The sequence below is a fragment of the Armigeres subalbatus genome, chromosome 3 (genome assembly GCF_024139115.2).
Source record: "Armigeres subalbatus isolate Guangzhou_Male chromosome 3, GZ_Asu_2, whole genome shotgun sequence".
Taxonomy (NCBI): Eukaryota; Metazoa; Arthropoda; class Insecta; order Diptera; family Culicidae; genus Armigeres; species Armigeres subalbatus.
In genome coordinates, this window is record NC_085141.1 from 282,961,365 (window position 1) to 282,983,137 (window position 21,773).

At 39.1% G+C, this 21,773-nt stretch overlaps 1 protein-coding gene across 12 annotated transcripts in view; it reads right to left on the reverse strand.

Moving 5' to 3' along the window:
- LOC134224678 (adenylate cyclase type 2) overlaps positions 1 to 21,773 on the reverse strand; it is a 271,530-nt gene that overhangs the window by 13,439 nt on the left and 236,318 nt on the right. For all 12 annotated transcript variants that reach the window (XM_062704179.1, XM_062704174.1, XM_062704175.1 and 9 more), the window contains 4 exons: positions 18,229 to 18,391; positions 17,686 to 18,006; positions 7,703 to 7,717; positions 7,243 to 7,485 (listed from right to left, as the gene is read on the reverse strand). In XM_062704179.1, the coding sequence (XP_062560163.1) occupies positions 7,243 to 7,485; positions 7,703 to 7,717; positions 17,686 to 18,006; positions 18,229 to 18,391 (742 nt within the window). The remainder of the gene's footprint in view (positions 1 to 7,242; positions 7,486 to 7,702; positions 7,718 to 17,685; positions 18,007 to 18,228; positions 18,392 to 21,773) is intronic.

The window sequence follows — 21,773 nt, forward strand, 5'->3', positions numbered from 1 at the left end:
AACCCGGTGAAAATGGTTCTCGACAACGATCCGACGGACACAAGAAGGCGAGGTGCGCAGTGGGCAAGGTGGATCGATCAGGTGGAAGATGACTTGCGGACCCTCCGTAGACTGCGTGGTTGGCGACGTGTAGCCATGGACCGAGCCGAATGAAGAAGACTCTTATATACCGCACAGGCCACTTCGGCCTTAGTCTGAATAAATAATTAAAATAATAATTGAGTCAGTCCTTAGTACGGTTTCAGAATTATTCCAGAATCTGTTCGGGTCCGTTGTCCCCGGAAATAGTGGCCATTTACAAATAGTCAAAACAGATCGTGTGACACCTCAAACTTTATGATTTCACAAAACAATGATGGGAATGATATTTTTAGGGTCCCTGGGTCACTCGGGTTTAATTTGGCCAAAATCCGGGGGACTTCCGGAATGGCCATTTCTTAAATTGAGCCAAAATAGGTCGTGCGACTTTTCAAACTTAATGATTTCTAGATTAACATTTAAAAAGGGCGTAACAGCCAAAAATTTTTCCTTCTGATTCTTTGTCTAAATATAGAGCTTTATATGTAGACGAAGAATCAAAAGGAATAAGTTTTGGCCCTTTTCAAATGTTGGTCTAGATTTCACTAAGCAATGTTTGGAATGGCATTTTAAGGGTTCTAGGGCTATTCGGGCTCAATCCGGCCGCATCGGCCATATTCCGGGACCTCCAGAACGGCCATTTCCTGACTGAGTCAACATAAGTCGAGTGACACCTCAATCTTTATGATTTCACAAAACAATGTTGGGAATGATATTTTTAAGGTTCTTGGCCACTCGGGTTCAATTCGGCCACATCGGTCATAATCCGGGGGATCTCTAGAGTGGCCATTTATCAAATTGAATCAAAACAGTTCGTGCGACCCCTCAAACCCTCAAATGATTTTACAAAGCAATGATGGGAATGACATTTACAGTGTTCCTGGGCCACTTGGGATTAATCCGCCCACATCAGCCATAATCCGTGGGACCTCCAGAATGGCCTTCTCCTAAATTGAATGAAAACAGATCATGTCACACCTCAAACATCATGATGGAAATAATATTCTAAGGGTTCCTGGGCCGCTTAGGTTCAATCCGGTCACATCGGCCACAATCCGAAGACCTACGAACAGGACATTTTTTAAATTCAAATAAAATAGGACGTGTGCCATCATTGCTTTGTAAAACCATGAAGCGGTGTCACACGACCTGTTTTGACTCAATTTAGAACCATTCCGTAGGTTCTCAAATTGAAGCGTATGTGACCGGATTGAACCCAAGTGGTCAAGGAACGCTGAAAATATCAATCCCATCGTTACATTGTGAAATCATGAAGTTTGAGGTATCACCCGACGTACGTGGACTCAATTTAGAAAATGGCTTTTCCACAAATGCTTCGGAATGTGGCCGATATGATTGGATTGAGCTCAAGTAGCCCAAGTTGTAAATTCATGTCTAATTGATCTGGGACATACGATGGATGCCCACTGCGGGACGTCAAAATCGTCATCGGTGACATGAACGCTCAGGTAGGAAGGGAGGAAATGTATAGACCGGTCATCGGACCGGATAGTCTGCATACCGTACCGAACGACAACGGCCAACGATGCATAAACTTTGCAGCCTCCCGCGGAATGGTAGTCCGAAGCACTTTCTTCCCCCGCAAGAATATCCACAAGGCCACATGGAAATCACCTAATCAAGTAACGGAAAACCAAATCGACCACGTTCTAATCGTCGGTAAATTCTTCTCCGACATCACGAACGTACGCACTTACCGCAGTGCGAATATTGAATCCGACCACTACCTCGTCGCAGTATGTCTGCGCTCAAAACTCTCGACGGTGATCAACACGCGTCGGAGTCGTCCGCCGCGGCTTAACATTGGGCGGCTACAAGACGGTAGACTAGCCCAAGACTACGCGCAGCAGCTGGAAGTGGCACTCCCAACGGAAGAGCAGCTAGGCGCAGCATCTCTTGAAGATGGCTGGAGAGATATTCGATCCGCCATTGGAAGCACTGCAACCGCTGCACTAGGCACGGTGGCTCCGGATCAGAGAAACGACTGGTATGATGGCGAATGTGAGCAGTTAGTTGAGGAGAAGAATGCAGCATGGGCGAGATTGCTGCAACACCGCACGAGGGCGAACGAGGCACGATACAAACGGGCGCGGAACAGACAAAACTCGATTTTTCGGAGGAAAAAGCGCCAGCAGGAAGATCGAGACCGTGAAGAGACGGAGGAACTGTACCGCGCTAATAACGCACGAAAGTTCTATGAGAAGTTGAACCGTTCACGTAAGGGCCACGTGCCACAGCCCGATATGTGTAAGGACATAAACGGGAACCTTCTTACGAACGAGCGTGAGGTGATCCAAAGGTGGCGGCAGCACTACGAAGAGCACCTGAATGGCGATATGGCAGACAACGGTGGCGGTATGGTAATGAACCTAGGAGCACGCGCGCAGGACATGCGACTTCCGGCTCCGAATCTCCAGGAAATCCAGGAGGAGATCGGCCGGCTGAAAAACAACAAAGCCCCTGGAGTTGACCAACTACCAGGAGAGCTGTTTAAACACGGTGGTGAAGCACTGGCTAGTGCGCTGCACTGGGTGATTACCAAGGTTTGGGAGGATGAGGTTCTGCCGCAGGAGTGGATGGAAGGTGTCGTGTGTCCCATCTACAAAAGGGCGATAAGCTGGATTGTAGCAACTACCGCGCAATCACATTGCTGAACGCCGCCTACAAGGTACTCTCCCAAATTTTATGCCGTCGACTAACACCAATTGCAAGAGAGTTCGTGGGGCATTACCAGGCGGGATTTATGGGTGAACGCTCTACCACAGACCAGGTGTTCGCCATACGTCAGGTATTGCAGAAATGCCGCGAATACAACGTGCCCACACATCATCTATTTATCGACTTCAAAGCCGCATATGATACAATCGATCGGGACCAGCTATGGCAGCTAATGCACGAAAACGGATTTCCGGATAAATTGATACGGTTGATCAAGGCGACGATGGATCAGGTGATGTGCGTAGTTCGAGTTTCAGGGGCATTCTCGAGTCCCTTCGAAACCCGTAGAGGGTTACGGCAAGGTGATGGTCTTTCGTGTCTGCTATTCAACATCGCTTTGGAGGGAGTAATACGAAGGGCAGGGATTGACACGAGTGGTACGATTTTCACGAAGTCCGTCCAGTTATTTGGTTTCGCCGACGACATTGATATCATGGCACGTAACTTTGAGAGGATGGAGGAAGCCTACATCAGACTGAAAAGCGAAGCTAAACGGATTGGACCAGTCATCAACACGTCGAAGACGAAGTACATGATAGGAAGAGGCTCAAGAGAGGTCAATGTGAGCCAACCACCACGAGTTTGAATCGGTGGTGACGAAATCAAGGTGGTTGAAGAATTCGTGTACTTGGGCTCACTGGTGACCGCCGATAACGATACCAGCAGAGAAATAGTGGCTGGAAATCGTACGTACTTTGAACTCCGCAAGACGCTCCGATCGAATAGAGTTCGCCGCCGTACCAAACTGACTATCTACAAAACGCTTATAAGACCGGTAGTTCTCTACGGACACGAGACCTGGACGATGCTCGTGGAGGACCAACGCGCACTGGGAGTTTTCGAAAGGAAAGTGTTGCGTACCATCTATGGTACGCAAGTGGTCTATTGCAGATGGCGGACGGTACGTGGAGGAGGCGAATGAACCACGAGTTGCATCAGCTGTTGGGAGAACCATCCATCGTTCACACCGCGAAAATCGGACGACTGCGGTGGGCCGGGCACGTAGCCAGAATGTCGGACAGTAACCCGGTGAAAATGGTTCTCGACAACGATCCGACGGGCACAAGAAGGCGAGGTGCACAGCGGGCAAGGTGGATCGATCAGGTGGAGGACGACTTGCGGACCCTCCGCAGACTGCGTGGTTGGCGAAGTGCAGCCATGAACCGAGCTGAATGGAGAAGTCTTTTATGTGCAGCACAGGCCACTCCGGCCTTAGTCTGATGATAAATAAATGATCTGGGAAATGGCCATTCTACCAATATTATTTCCAAAATTTCCCTTTTATGAAAGTATGGAGTTTCTGGTGACACACGACATATTTTGATTCAATTTTAACCTTTCCGGCACGGACGTCTGTCCGTAAGGAATCTATGACAAAAGGTCGAAAGACAAAAGGTCGAAAGGACAAAACGTCGAAAGACAAAAGGTCGAAAGACAAAAGGTCGAAAGGACAAAACGTCGAAAGGGACAGAAGGTCGAAAGGACAAAAGGTCGAAAGGACAAAAGGTCGAAAGGACAAAAGGCCGAAAGGGACAAAAGGTCGAAAAGGACAAAAGGTCGATCAAGAACGATGGTCGATGAAGAATGAGCCATTTTCAAAGAAGGAGTAATGACTATGAAACAATATTAAGAATATCTAGATAGTTCTGTTAGAGATAAAAAAGAACGTTGTAATAAAACCTGTATTCCACAAGACAGAGTTGTCCTATACAGTTTGCAAAAATATTGCTCTTTTATTTTCACCATTTTTAATAATTAAATATAATTCATTCAATGAGTGCAAACATTAGATTGATGTCTAGGTTTTCTAAATGTTAATTTGATCGGTCAAATAAGTGCACGCCTCAGCCATGCAGACGCGTGCATTAAAAACACCTGCGTGTAATACACGCCAGTGTATTTGATGTGCGGTGTGCGCCATTTTGAAAAATCGAAGTGACATTTAGAAAACTCAAACATCTATCTATTACCCTAGTAGCACAGTTCTGGCAGATTTGGTTGCAGCAACTCTTATATGACCCAATTTGATCACATATGAGTCATAGGAACTCCTCTATAACAAGTGTGTTGCTCGGGTAGTTGTACTCACTGAATGAATTTTATCTAATTGTAAAAATAGTGAAAAATAAAAGAGCAGATTTTTTGCCAACTGTGTAGGCCAACTCTGTTGCGAGATTGATTCTTTCCGTTTTAGTTTCTTGTCTATTTCGACCTTTTGTCCCTTTCGTCTTTTTGATCTTATTGACATTTTTTTCTTTCGACCTTTTGTCCCGTTCGACGTTTTGTCCTTTCGACCTTTTGTCCCGTTCGACGTTTTGTCCTTTCGACCTTTTGTCCCTTTCGACCTTTTGTCCTTTTCGACCTTTTGTCTCTTCGACCTTTTGTCTTTCGACGTTTTGTCTTTCGACCTTTTGTCCTTTCGACCTTTTGTCTTTCGACCTTTTGTCCCTAACCCTATCCGAAGACCTTGATTGTGGTCGATGTCACCAGTGGCCCAGGAACCCTGAGAATATTATTCTCTTAAATCATGATGTTTGATGTGTTACATGATTTTTGACCCAATTTAGAAAAGGGCCATTCCGTGAGTCCTCCGGATTGTGCCACTTTTGAACCGGATTGAACCCTAATAGTCTAGTACCTATCTCATCATTGCATTGTGAAATCATGAAGTTTGAGGTGTTATACGACATGCTTTTACTCAATTATGGAAATGCCTAACCTGTCATCTGGATTGTGGCTGATGTGACTAAATTGAACCCAAGGTACCATGAAGTTTGAGGAGTCACACGACCTGTTTAACTCAATTTAGGAAATGACCATACCGGAGGTCCCCCGGATTGTGGCCGGATTGAACCCGAGTGGCCCAGAAACCCTGAAAATGTCATTCCCATCATTGTTTCGTGTAATTATGTAGTTTGAGATGCTGCACGACCTATTTTGACTCGATTTTTGAAATAGCTGTTCCGGGGGTCTGGATGGGAGGATGACCCAAATCTGATACGAATCAAAATTGGGGATCCATCCAGATGGAATCAAGAAATGCGGTTTTAACAAGTTTTGAAAGCTCTTAAAAACAAACGTCAGGGACGGAAAGGTTAAGGAAGGTTCGTTTTGTCGGATACATAATTTTGTCAAGAAGTGCTAGTTTTAGCAGATATTTCCTTTCCAATGTTTGTTTACAAAATCATGTACGCCCAAATCACAAAGTGGGGCCAACATGTTAACGCAGCATTAATGGTGAATATAAATTTACTCATGTTTATTTGAATGAATTCTTCATTTTAAAATCAAATAATAAGTTTTATTTTGAGCAACATTCGAACAAGCTGATTATATTGAATGCGTTCGTAACATCATTACGCCTATAAAAAGACTTCTGTTTTTGCCTATATAAAATTGAACTAATTGATTTTTTCTTCCATAAACTTTGGCAGTAACCCAGTTCTTGGCCAATCTTGGAAAAATTCAGCAAAACATTTGATGTTGTGGCAGCAGAGCAAATAAAAAGGTTATCCAAAGTAAAATAACCTCGTCGGAATTGATATCGACGGAACAGCAATTGTACAAACAACTTTCACCTCTAGACCTTTCAAATCATCACCTAAACCCACCATAAGAAAATTTCAAAGCATGAAAAGGGTAGCCCCGCATCTGGAGAAGGAAAAGCCATGATTAGCAGCACAGGTGCTAGTTTGTGCTTCGGCGGAATGATATACGGGTGAAGAGTCCTAAAGTGCGGAGCGAAATTGCGCTTTCTTTCCGTTGAAAGCAGCTTCAACACACAGTATCCCAGTCGGCACTCAAGTGACAAAAGAACATTGTTGCTGTGTCACTCGTTAATTAGAAAGTGCTTTTTGCCTGACAGTGAACAGGTGGTGGTGGCCTGGGCTCGAGAAGATAAAACGGCTATGGAGCTTGGCTTCGGTTCTATCTCAGTGGTGCTGTTCTCGAGACATTCACAAGTTGTACAATTTGTCAAAATGTCAGTGTTCTGCCAAGTGTGGTCGCCGTTATGAGCTGAAGGTGAACAGGCAATAAATCTTTTATTACTTGCAGCTGATAATAATGGTGATGCTTATTAGACGGGATGGATGTTTTTTTTTCATAGATCAGAGGTATATAAAAGAATTGCAGATGAAACATAATTGGATATACAAGTTTGATAGAAAAAGATTTTACTTTAAATGACATACAAATAGACCGAATTATATTGAATTTTCGTTTGAATAATGCATAAAGAATAGATGTCATTTTAAAGCAATTTGGAATCCATGTAACATTCTCTACAATATTCTAACAAACTTGCGTCGCAAGTGCTTTCTGCCTTGGTGATTTTTTCAGATAGTGACGAATTTTTTTAAATCTCTTTCTTTCACATTGTTCAATAGGACTTAATTAATATGATCACACGCCACTATTACTCACCTGCACCCGACCCATCACGCCACAGGAGTCCATCCGGGAGGCCACGTTCACCGTGTTGCTCCAAATGTCGTACTGTGGCTTCTGGGCGCCAATTACCCCCGCAATCACCGGTCCGTGATTGAGACCGATTCGTAGCCGAAACCGTTGGAATGATTCTCGATTAATTTGATCCAGCGCCGTCATGAGGGCGATGGCAAACTCCACCAGCACCACCACGTTGTGCTCCTCGGTTCGTTTCTCGTCCTGTTGATTGGAAACCCGAACCAAGACAAATAAGAAATTAATGCCAGTGGAAATGTATCGGGCACAGTTATAAATACGTAATTGAGAAATAGATCCAATCGAGCGTGGTTCGACGTAAATTCATCCGAATGAAATTGAATTCATTTTTTCTCTAGGCGAAATTTGTAAAAACCGAGAAAAGGACATTCGGTGTACAATTAAACTGCGGAACACTTACCAACTCATTATTTTTCTGCCGTCATGAACATGAAAGGAAAACGAGAAAAAAACGGAAACGATATTAATCCGAAAAATGTCTTGAAGATACATTTCTATTATTTCGTACGATATGTGAGCTGAATAGGAGATATGCATTCGCCAAAAAGGTACCGCCGACAATGTAGCAAAGAGGTCCGGCCGAAAACGGAAGGACAAGTTTACATCGTTTCCAACGAGCAGTATCCACGTTTGTGGTTTTGGAAGACGAATGAAAAAGGATAAGAAATGGCGAAACATTTTTCGCTACAAAGTAGAATATATATGAGTTTAATGGGTACAGCATTATCCACTGAAGATGAGATTTATTTTCCCGTCTACCTTTGAACCAACCCAGGACTTTTTCTCCGTCGTTTTTTTCTTCAGCTGTGCAGAATATGTACCAGTTGTTGTGGAAAGGAAATAAATTGAATCTTGCTGAAGGATTTATGAGGAGAAAGTTAGTGAAGATGCAGAAGAAGTCGAGAGAAAATCACCAAAATTATATGTTTCAAAAATGTCTCAATCATGATTTAGATTCGTTGGACGGACACCCGTTTCGCATAAAGGCTGTCGTCCGTAATTGTTCGTTTGAAAATTATGGAGCTCGATAAATTCCGTTATGTACTTAATTTAAAATTAATGACATATTTTAAAATTTAACCAGATGCGTTAAATGATGCTGATTTTTTAGAAATATTTACATATAATCAGTGATTCATTGTGTTTTAAACTTCATAACCTGACAGGTAAATCCAGAAGAATGTTGAATGCAGTAGAATTTTTCATTAAAATCAGTAAAATTTAGTAGCATTTTCCAGTGAAAATATTTCTGTGAAAGCTTTATTATTCTGAAAGAAAAGTATTGAAGTCTTTCCAATTTTTTAGTTGCCACCCGTTAGTAACGTATGTATGTTAATTATTATGGTCGGTATTGTATGTCATGATATACAAAAAAATAGTAAGGTTGAAAGATTTGGATTTGATTTTTTTCAAAGTAAAGATTTTTGTCTCTACCATTTCAAACCATTCAACGGCTCAGTAAAATTTGATTCTTGGTTGAATAGAATCGAAAAACATTCGAAAATGACTGAAAATTAAAAAAAAACGGGATACAGTCAAACCTCCATGAGTTGATATTGAAGGGACCATCGACTCATGGAAATATCGAGATGTGGAATAGAAATTCCTTGGGAAGCAGGGTGTTTTTGCTAAGGCCCTTGGCAAAAGTTGGGCTAGAGTCAAAATGGCAAACCATGCAAATTATGTTATTAGATCACAAAGAATGTATATGCAAAATTATACGAAAAATAAATCGACCTTCGATTTCACAGAGAATTGCTGAAGAACAAATAATTAAAAAAATAAAAAAGAAGAAAATAGGAGGAAGAAATAATGAAGAAAAAAGAAGAAATAAGGAAGAAGAAAGAAGGGAGAAGAAAGAAGGAAGAAAGAAAAATGGAAGAATAAATAAGTAAGAAAGAAGAAAGAAGAACGAACAGAGAAGGAATAAAGAAGGAAGATGAGAGAAGGAAGAAGAAAGTTGGAAGTAGAAATAAGGAAGAAATAAGAAGGAAAAACGAAAAAAGAACAAGAAAGAAAGAAAACGTAAAAGGAAGAAGAAAAAAAGAAAAAAGAAAAAGGAAGAAGAATTCTTTCGAAGAAGAAAATAGGAATAAAGAAGGAAGAAGGAAGAAGGAACAAGAAATAAGGAAGGAGAAAGAAGAAAGCAGAAAGAATGGAGGAGACAGGAGGAACAAGGAAGAAAGAAGCAGTAATAAGAAAGAAGGTAGTTTGAAGACGAAAAAAGAAAAACCCAGATTAATCCACCTAGCGGTGATGGTGCCTTTCTCGTTCGTTCAAAAGGTTTGGAAAAAACTCAAATAACACCAATATGTGGATTGATCTTATTTTTCATATTCGTTTATATGCATAAAAAAAATTCTCGCCAAACGCAATTTGTTGCAAACAAATCGGATGAGCATAAGAGCAAAAAATGGCATTTTATTTTGTAGTTTTAAAATTAGTATTTTCGCCATAACTTTTGACCCAATTGTACGATCCGGCCAAGTTTCTATAGGAAACAATGGGACAAGATTCTGTGTCGAATGCAATCTGTTGCGAGCGACCTGAGAAGCACACATATTGCACATCAATCACAGTAACTTATATATGACCGGATTCAGTCACAATATGGTTACTGCAACCAGATTTGTTGAACTTGTGTTGCTTGGGGAATACATGAGGTCTTAGTGCTAAAAAAGTGAGCTAGGCTTTTTTGAACTCTTTTTCTGCCTCGAATGCAATTTAATGCGAGCAAATCGATTGAGGAAAAGTGCCTGGAAAATGAGTGACATTTTTTTAGCGATTTTTCCATAAAAAACCCAGATTAATGAGTGACATTTTTACGCGATTTTTTCGTATGAATTTGTATTTTGTCCATAACTTTTGATCCCATAGTCCGATCTGGCCAATTTCAAATAGGAAACAATGGGACAGGATTCTGCGTCGAATGCAACTTGTTGCGAGGAAATCGGTTGAAGATAAGTGCCCGAAAAATGAGTGACATTTTTTACGCGATTTTTTCGTATGAATTTGTATTTTGGCCTTAACTTTTGATCCCATAGTCCGATCTGGCCAATTTCAAATAGGAAACAATGGGACAGGATTCTGCGTCGAATGCAACTTGTTGCGAGTAAATCGGTTGAAGATAAGTGCCCGAAAAATGAGTGACATTTTTTACGCTATTTTTTCGTATGAATTTGTATTTTGGCCATAACTTTCGATCCCATAGTCCGATCTGGCCAATTTTAAATAGGAAACAATGAAACAGGATTCTGCGTCAAATGCAACTTGTTACGATCAAATCGGTTAGGGCTAAGTGCCTGAAAATGAGTGACATTTTTTACGCGATTTTTTCGTATGAATTTGTATTTTGGCCATAACTTTCGATCCCATAGTCCGATCTGGCCAATTTCAAATAGGAAACAATGGGACAGGATTTTGCGTCGAATGCAATTTGTTGCGAGCAAATCGGTTAAGGATAAGTGCCCGAAAAATGAGTGACATTTTTTGAGTAGTTTTGCGCACACACACACACACACACACACACACACACACACACACACACACACAGACATCACCTCAATTCGTCGAACTGAGTCGATTGGTATATAACACTATGGGTCTCCGGGCCTTCTATAAAAAGTTTGTTTTTGCAGCGATCATATAGCCTTTACCGTATACTTAGTATACGAGAAAGGCAAAAATGGCATTTTATTCAGTAGTTTTAAAATTAGTATTTTCGCCATAACTTTTGACCCAATCGTACGATCCGGCCAAGTTTCTATAGGAAACAATGGGACAAGATTCTGCGTCGAATGCAATCTGTTGCGAGCGACCTGAGAAGCACACATATTGCACATCAATCACAGTAACTTATATATGACCGGATTCAGTCACAATATGGTTACTGCAACCAGATTTGTTGAAATTGTGTTGCTTGAGGAATAGATGAAGTATAAGTGCTAAGAAAGTGAGCTAGACTTTTTCGAACTCTTTTTCACAATAAATAGTAATTTGACCATAACATCTAATCCCATAGTCCGATCTGGCTAATTTTCAATAAGAAAATATGAGACATTCTGCGTCGAATGCAAATGCGAGCAAATCGGTTGTGGAAAAGTGCCTGAAAAATGAGTGACATTTTTTTAGCGATTTTTTCATAAAAAAATGGTATAATTTTCGATCCCATAGTCCGATATGGCCAATTTTCAATAGGAAACAACGGGACAGGATTCTACGTCGAATGCAACTTGTTGCGAGCAAATCGATTGAGGATAAGTGCCCGGAAAATGAGTGACATTTTTTACGCGATTTTTTCGTATGAATTTGTATTTTGGCCATAACTTTCGATCCCATAGTCCGATCTGGCCAATTTTAAATAGGAAACAATGAAACAGGATTCTGCGTCAAATGCAACTTGTTGCGAGCAAATCGGTTAAGGATAAGTGCCCGAAAAATGAGTGACATTTTTTACGCGATTTTTTCGTATGAATTTGTATTTTGGCCATAACTTTCGATCCCATAGTCCGATCTGGCCAATTTCAAATAGGAAACAATGGGACAGGATTTTGCGTCGAATGCAATTTGTTGCGAGCAAATCGGTTAAGGATAAGTGCCCGAAAAATGAGTGACATTTTTTGAGTAGTTTTGCGCACACTTACACACACACATACACACACACATACACACACACACACACACACAGACATCACCTCAATTCGTCGAACTGAGTCGATTAGTATATAACACTATGGGTCTCCGGGCCTTCTATAAAAAGTTTGTTTTTGGAGCGATCATATAGCCTTTACCGTATACTTAGTATACGAGAAAGGCAAAAATGGCATTTTATTCAGTAGTTTTAAAATTAGTATTTTCGCCATAACTTTTGACCCAATCGTACGATCCGGCCAAGTTTCTATAGGAAACAATGGGACAAGATTCTGCGTCGAATGCAATCTGTTGCGAGCGACCTGAGAAGCACACATATTGCACATCAATCACAGTAACTTATATATGACCGGATTCAGTCACAATATGGTTACTGCAACCAGATTTGTTGAAATTGTGTTGCTTGAGGAATAGATGAAGTATAAGTGCTAAGAAAGTGAGCTAGACTTTTTCGAACTCTTTTTCACAATAAATGGTAATTTGACCATAACATCTAATCCCATAGTCCGATCTGGTTAATTTTCAATAAGAAAATATGAGACATTCTACGTCGAATGCAAATGCGAGCAAATCGGTTGTGGAAAAGTGCCTGAAAAATGAGTGACATTTTTTTAGCGATTTTTTCATAAAAAAATGGTATAATTTTCGATCTCATAGTCCGATATGGCCAATTTCCAATAGGAAACAACGGGACAGGATTCTACGTCGAATGCAACTTGTTGCGAGCAAATCGATTGAGGATAAGTGCCCGAAATATGAGTGACATTTTTTACGCGATTTTTTCGTATGAATTTGTATTTTGGCCATAACTTTCGATCTCATAGTTCGATCTGGCCAATTTCAAATAGGAAATAATAGGGCAGGATTCTGCGTCGAATGCAACTTGTTGCGAGCAAATCGGTTGAGGATAAGTGCCCGAAAAATGAGTGACATTTTTCACGCGATTTTTTCGTATGAATTTGTATTTTGGCCATAACTTCTGATCCCATAGGTCGATCTGGTCAATTTCAAATAGGAAACAATAAGACAGGATTTTGCATCGAAGGCAACTTGTTGCGAGCAAATCGGTTGAGAATAATTTCCCGAAAAATGAGTGACATTTTTTACGCGATTTTTTCGTATGAATTTGTATTTTGGCCATAACTTCTGATCCCATGGTCCGATCTGGCCAATTTCAAATAGGAAACAATGGGACAGGATTCTGCATCGAATGCAACTTGTTGCGAGCAAATCGGTTGAGAATAAGTTCCCGAAAAACGAGTGACATTTTTTACGCGATTTTTTCGTATGAATTTGTATTTTGGCCATAACTTCTGATCCCATAGTCCGATCTGGCCAATTTCAAATAGGAAACAATGGGACAGGATTCTGCGTCGAATGCAACTTGTTGCGAGCAAATCGGTTGAGGATAAGTGCCCGAAAAATGAGTGACATTTTTTGAGTAGTTTTGCGCACACACACACACACACACACACACACACACACACACACACACACACACACACACACACACACACACACACACACACACACACACACACACAGACATCACCTTGATTCGTCGAACTGAGTCGATTGGTATATAACACTATGGGTCTCCGGGCCTTCTATAAAAAGTTTGTTTTTGGAGCGATCATATAGCCTTTACCGTATACTTAGTATACGAGAAAGGCAAAAAAGAAGAATGAAACAACAAAGAGGTGACGAAGAAGAAGGAAAAAGTTAAAGGTAGAAGAAAGAAGAAGGATAAGGAACAAGAAATAAAAAAGGAAGCAATAAACAAGAAGAAAGAAGGATGAAGGAACAAGGAATAGGAAGGAGAAAGAAGAAGAAAGAAGGAGAAAATAAGAAAACTTATAAAGAAGGAAGAAGGAGGAAGAAGAAGGAAAAACAAAGAATAAAGAAGATCGGTGGAAGACTAAAGGTAGAAGGAAGAAGATAGATAGGAGACAGACAATAGCAGGAAGAAGATAGAAGGAAGAAAGAAAGAAGACAAAAGAAGGAGGATAGAAGAAGGAAGAAAGAGGAAGTAGGAAGAACGCAGAATGAAGAAGGAAGAAAGAAGAAGAAAGAAAGAAGAAGAAAGAAGAAAGAAGATACGATGAAGGATGAAGGAATAAGCATAAAATAAGAAAGGACAAGGAAGTAGGAAGAAAGAAGATAAATGAAAAAGGAAGAAAGAAGGAAAAAGGAAGACGGATGAAAGAAGAATAATGAAAAAAGAAGGAAGAAGAGAGAAAGAAGAACAAATAATGAGAAATATAGAAATTATCTTGGCATGAATCAAAAAGCAAATGGTAGAACCAAGAACAATAAATTAAGAATTGTTCCTTTCTATGCTACCTCCAAATTTGTTGTGCGGTACGGACAAAAAAAATCTGAATCAAAATTGAAAGAAAACAATGTGTCGCAAGAAGAGTTCCGTTTGTGCCCCCATTTTCGTCAAATGTGAATTCAGCCTTTCGAGTTTCAGCTTTTGTTAAATCAGCCTAATATAAGAAATTCACTTTTTCAGTCATATACTCGTCAGTCAGCCTTATGTTGAAGTCCTTATACATAAGTCAGTCAGCCTTATGTTGAAGTCCCGATTTTGAATACAGAACGAAACAATCTAAGTTGTCTCTCACTTGTTCCGATTAACATAAGGCACACAAGAATTGCTCTGGGCCGCTTTCCAATTTTCCTCAGTAAAAATTGAAGTATATAAAAATAGGTAAGATAAAACATCGATTAGTGGTATTTCAAATGAGAGAGTCAGATCAGATGAGAGATCATCAATTTACAATCCATCAATTCATAACGACTCGTTTAAAACTATTATGCTGTAGGTTAAATAATTCTATATTCTAGAACAGATATGATCTTATCTCCCACTTTCAAGCCATCTTCACAAGCTTTATATTTCGGGAAAAAGTGCATAACGCACCTACGCGGAAAAATGGCCTTACTCATTTGACCTGTTGTAGGACATTTATGAACGAATTTTACCATAATAATTCAATATTAGTTATTCATTATTGAACTGCTATTGAAAAAAATTGTCAAAATCCCTTCATGTTCACTCAAATTTAACGATTTGCTATTATTCCACCTCACCCGTAAGATTGTCGTTCAATCCATCAAGAAAAAACAAACAACCATGCGTTCACCATTATTTGACATGCAATTGAGTCATTTTACACCATGATTCGAGCGTTTTGGCCCAGGCCATTTTTTAAAACATTTTTAAAATGCGTTAGAAAGTCATGTAAACCATGTTGTTTTGAATAAGAGTTTTGAAAATGTTGCATCTACACGTTGACATGGTTCGACATTCTTATTTATATTGGTGAAAACATCAAAAAAGCTGTTCTGTTCTCCCCTAATTCAGGTATTTGTACCGTAAGACAGGGGATTTTTGAAAGTTGTTGAAATTAAGAACAGTTTCCAGAGGGAGCTTATAACATTTTCCCGTGGAAATTCTAAAAAAAATCCCAAAGAAATTTGGAAATGCACAAAAAATGCCCATAGAAATACGAAAAAAAACTTTTCGTTGTAATTTGGGGGCATTTCCCGACTAAATTCATATTTGGAAGGATTCCTCCTGGAGATATGATCGGAGCATAAGAGACAGAGTCACTCCTGACTTGGTTTGACAGTAAATGAACATGCCCCAACTGCGGCAGGTGTGAGAAATGAGAAGCGGGTGATGAGAATGGCAAAGTGTAAAGTGAGAAGCGAGGAATAAGAAATTTTTCACCTCGCACATCACATAAGAAATAAGAAGATGTCGGAAGTTACAAATGAGAAGTGGAAAGTGAAAAATTACATGTGAAAAATGAGAAATAAGAGGTGTAGAGTATGAAGTAAGTAGTGAGAAGTGAAAAGTAACAATGAGACGTAAGAAGTTCGAAGATGTGAGAAGAACTGGTTAGATCGGAGAAGTTAAACGAGAGAAGCTGGGAAAGAGAAGTGCGAAGTGAGGAATAAGAAGCAGAAGTGAGAAGTAGGAAAAAATGAAAATGGAATGAAAAATACGTGAGGAGTGAGTAGTGAAGAGAAAAGTGAGAAGCGAGATGTGAGATGCGTGGTGTGAGATGAGAGTAGTGAGTAATGAGAAGCAAAAATCGAGTGACAAATGAGGAATACGAAGTAAAAAATAAAGAAATGGAAAATTATAAATGAGGAGTGTGACGTGATAAGTGATTAGTGAATGAGAGAAGTGAGAAGTTCGAAATGAGAAATGGAAAGTGACAAATGAAATATCCGTATGTTTTCTTTCTCCTGTTCCCTTTTCATTCTTCTCTTTAACTTCTTTAACTTCTATTTTAATAATTCAATTTTTTTAGTAAAATTTTAAAACTTTAGAAAAAAATAACATATCTCCAATTTTTTTGACATAATAAATATTTTTTCTGTTTCGCCCTAACCGGAGATATCAACTTTTGAAAAAAAAAATGTAATTTTGACTGAAAAACGATTATAACTTTTGATCAAAAAAAGATCGTGCGGAGCTTCTTTTGACTCCGGGGGCTACTTTGGATTTTCGATTTCTTGAAAAATTTAAACCGAAAAAATACCAAATTTGAAACAGAAAGTTGCCATCCAACTATCAACTAGACACCCGATTGGTGATAAGGACAATTTTATAGTTATTTTCGTTATAATTCTTGTTTTAATATGTCCAAAGTAGCCCCTAATTTGCAAAAGAAGCCCCGCACAACGGTATTGAGCATATTTACCCATCAAAAGTTGCATTTTTTTAGCTCTAAAAGTCACCTGAAGACGACTTTTTCGAGAAATCTAAAACAAAAAAATAGATCAAAAATATTGTTTTTTGAGGTACACCCTAATCCAATTAGGTAAAATTGCTCTTAATCAGCCAACTTATGAGCTACAGGAAAAGCTTTTTTAGCAAAATTTATTGGAAAAAGGCTGCGCTACAACTTTGTAGAACATAACATGTCAGTATTACTGAAGTACACCCAGGTTTTTTTTTACACGGTTTGGTTTTGGTCGTTTAAGACCTTCAGGGTCAATGAAGCAATGAGTTAACCCCACCAAAAAATTCACAAAAAATCAAAGAAAATTCAGAGGGTATTTGAAAAGCTGTAAAAGTTCAGGTGAACCGAGAAATTAATGAATTCCAACCGCGTAAAAAAAAACCTGGGTGAAAAAAATCAAATTTTTTTTACGGTGGGCAACCCTATTTTTTGGTAGCACCATAACGATGGCCTTACTATTTCGAACAATTTTGAAGAACATCAGTTTTTTCTAAAAAATATAGTTTTGGAGTAAAATGCATCTTTCCGCGTAAATCTGTGTCCTGGACCATTGTGCATTGTGCTCAATTTGTGTCGTGTTTTGTGGTTTACCGGTGTGCTCACTGCTGAAAAAATTCACAATAATGAGAAATAAAACAATTAGCGCACCAATTATTTGTTTTCGAATGGTATTGATTTGGGTACATGGTATGAATTCAAGGAGCAGTTCCCCTATATCAAGTTTTATAAAATATTTCAAGTGTATCATCTTATCATTGCCACCCTGTACTTCCGTCATGTCGATGAATGTGTAACAAATTCCTCGAGAAAATAGAAACATCCAAGATGAATTCCCATATGGTGTGGATATTTCTCACTGCATTAACTTTTACCGGCATACAGCATGTGGGGGCAGGGCACATAGGAAAATTTCCGAAACTAGCACTCTATATTCTCGCCCAGCCAGGTAGGTATGCGAACCCATACTCACCGTTGCACCTTCCTCCTTGCCGGGCCGCAACCCGGACGCAATCATGTACGTGCTGCCGATGGTTTTGATCTTTTCGATCCCGCTGAACTTCGGTTTGAGCAGCAGCTTATCAAAGTCGCAGATAATCTCATTTAGCAACCGCAAGCATTCCAGTCCCTGTTTGTTAACGTCGGTTTCGTCGTAGAATTCCTTGTAGTTGGGTATCGAGGCGAACATAACCGCCACCGACGAGTAGCTCTCGTGGTACAACTCCTGCACGGCACGTTCCTTCTTCAGGAAGTGCTGCGCTACGTGGGCCGGCAGGATGTTCTCCAGCAGAATCTGTGGGTACGCGCGCACACGGCGGTAGTGTGGTGTGTCGGTGGTTAGAACCGCGAGAAATGAGAGTTTGCACGACGGGTGGAAAGCGAATGGAAAAGTTATGATTAATTTAAAGTTCACTAGTCAGTGGATTGTGTAAATGTCGATAGAGTTGAAAAGTTAATGTTGCTTTCACCGGTGATCTATACGGTAGATGAGTGTGAAGCAATGCAAAGTGTTCACCTTATTGATTCCGCGCATCGTTTCCACTTCCTCCTGTTCGACCTTTAATTTGGCTTTCCACAGGAAATCAGTCCGCGAGACGTACTCGCCTTGGCGGTCCAGAGTATGTAGGACGGAAGCAATTAGCAGCAGAAACAGGCCACCCTGGAATGCTAGAGGCCATCTGTGAGAAATAAGAGAATAAAATGAGGAAAAATAATTAAATTCCTTGTTATATGAGCTTGTTGTTTGCGGATGGATCGTTTGATGTGTTGATGCATCGTTCTTATCACTGTGAGGGATATGCCGAAAAACAATTAGCTGGAATCACTTTGTCAGAAAACTATTGTCCAAAATAAGAATAAGATATAATAGATCGAAGACCAATTAAAGCAATATTATTTTGCTGTTGCCAATTAAAGCAAGCTCCTGAAGTATGTTGATAGATTATATTGAAGGCAAAAAATATTTTTGGAACATAACAGTGATAAAGCAATTTAAAGTGCGTTGGTGCTTTGCTGTGACAGTACTGTGGCGTTGATATATGGGCTATAGATGTTGGACAAATGCTACACAAAATGTTCATATGCTTAAATGTAAAGCAAACTAAATTAATACAACGAAAACATGGAGCTTCTTGCTATGTATTTTTTTCCATTGACAACTCGTGTCTGAAGGAAATGTTTTCTTGCACTGGCGAAGCTGAGCTGGGGCACGATGGAGCACGTGACCCAACAAATCGTATATTTTCCTTGAAATTTTGTTATATACGCCAAAATTGCTCTGAAAAAATAAAACTGATTTTTCGCCAAATTTTAAAATTACTGATGGAGCTGAGCTGGGGCAAAATGACGCATGTGACTCACCAAATCAAATATTTCCCCCAAAATTATGTTATATACGCCAAAATTTCTCTAAAAAAACCCAGATTAATCCACCTAGCAGTGATGATGCCTTTCTCGTGCATTATAAAATATATTGAAAAAATCACATTAGAAAGGTCAAAAAAGCTCTTTGGGGGAATAGATCACATTTTTTCGATCATTTTTAATATTTTTGCCTTGCCACCATTCAAAAAAATTGTTCTTTGAATTTTCAAGGGGGACCTTTGGGGAAAAACAATGTTTTTTCAATAATTCCGAAAAGCAATGATCGGGCCCATTTCCAATAGCAAACAATTCCCCGTCGAATGCAACTTGTTGCGAGTAAATCGGATAATTCTAAGTTCTAAAAAGTGTGCCTACAAAATTTGTACACATACACACACATACACAAAAAAACAGACGTCACCTCAGTTTGTCGAGATGAGTCGATCGGTATATAACACTATGTGTCTCCGGGCCTTCTATCAAGTTTTTTTTAGCAATCATATAGCCTTTCGGTACAACTTTGTTGTACGAGAAAGGAAAAATGCATATGTTACAAATATGCGATCGTGCGATAGTACAATGATTAGCGATATACAATGATTAGCGCAACGGCGCGTTTTGAAAAATACATATGGATTAAAATTCGATATGTTTCCAACTTTCTTGATTCCCACGTAGTGTTTTTTCACCAATGTAATATTAAAGTTCAATAATACTAGTTGTATGTCATACATTGATTTTGCATCCCTTTGTGTAATAATTGTACAAGTACATTTGTGAAAATGAAACCAACAATTCACATAAATATAAATGAAAAAAGCCGCATAATATGGAAATAAGGAGGTGTATGAAAACGAACGTTATGTTCAAATCACCCATATGCCCAAACTACACCATCATTCCACCCAAACCAACCAAACCACCCAAACCAAAAAGCAGTTAGCCTTAATGACACGCCTCTTCTTTCCTTCCAAAGCATGAAACAAAATGGCAGCAAACGTAACGAGCGCACGAGAAAGCATGTACGTAGGTATGCGATTTTTATTTCCAACGATGAAACTTTTACAGCTGTGTTGATGCGAGCGGATGAAGTCATCGGCTTCGGGTCTCTAGCGCGTGTGTGTTCGTCCATTAGTTTTCGTGTTCCACATTTGAAGTTTTGGAAAACTTTGCTTTGCTGAAGATATAAAGCACGAAAGAAGCAACACAAACATTCATGCTGTCAGTTATATACACGGTGCGAAATTCATTCACCGCATGCAGAAATGCTACACCCTTAATTTGTTTTACTCAATATTGTGCGGTTACTTGCTAAGTTTTTTTAAACTTTATTAAAGTGCTATTTTAATCTCCAGATTATGTTCAACACCGTACTTGCTAAATGGACACGGTCGGTTAAAGTAGCTGTTCCTTAAATAGTTCGTTAAAGTAGTCGCTATATTATTCGCTGTTGGTTTGAGCGAAACAGAGTATATGCCAAAAATAAATTAACCAGCAATCTGCGGTGTATTGTTCGAAATGAACGTTTATCAGCAATGGACTTTCTGCTGTACTATAGATCTCGCATAATTTATCAAAAGGACCTAAGTAACATTTTTTTCATGAATTAATTTGAGTACTGCAATCAACAGAACAACATGAAAGCTATTGATTGCAGTATTCAAATTAATTCATGAAAAAAAATGTTACTTACGTCCTTTTGAAAAGTTAAGCGAGAATTCATGAAAAAAATTTACTCAGGTACTTTTGATAAGTTATGCGGGAAATGTAATAAAATGCGTAAAGCCAAAATAGAACTTTTTGGGAACTTGCAAGTGTTCTGATTGTTTAAGTTGACTTTTTGTAAATTTATTGGTCAATATTTAAGAAGTGCAGTTAAAAGAAAAGTGCATATTTATTTTTTTCAAATTTGATTCAGACTATCTTTTGAAAAGGGTCAAACTTGTTTTTACTGATTTTTTCAAATGGATATAATCGAAAACGACCCTTCCTACAAAAAAAGTGTTGTATGGGTGACTATCGCAAAATCAGTCAAACTTTCTAATAATTTTTTGAAAAACTCAAAATTGAATTTTACACTAAAAAAAATCGATTTAAAAATTAAAAGTCGATTTGCAAAAAAAACGCCCTTTTCGATTTGGACGAAATTTTGTCTCAAGATAGGTGATTATGTTCCCTACCAACCGTCCATACATCGCAAGCTGGGCACTTTGAAGGGAAAAAAAAATTTCTAACAAAAACTTTTTGTTGACGGAATTGATTTTTTCAGAGTCTTTAAGGGGTGGATTAAACATATGTATACATAATATACTCATATTAAGTATTCCTGTACAGTCAGGCAGAGTACAATGTTTTGGTCGTAACTGGTCGCAACTAAAGAAGCTAATAATGGAATATAATATTTTTTTGAAGATATAAACCCCTTCTTAATATTACTCTTAATTTAAAAACAAACTATATTTAGTGACTAAATTAGACAATGTATCATAAAAATAGATTTGCTTGGGGTTCTATAACGATGGCTTTCATTGGTTTAATTTCAGATGAAAATACACTGAAAATAATTCCGACAAGAAACAGTTTTTGTTAGAAAAACTTTTTTTCCTTCAAAGTGCCCAGCTTGCGATGGTAGGGATGGTTGGTAGGGAACATAATCACCTATCTTGAGACAAAATTTCATTTAAATAAAAAAGGGCG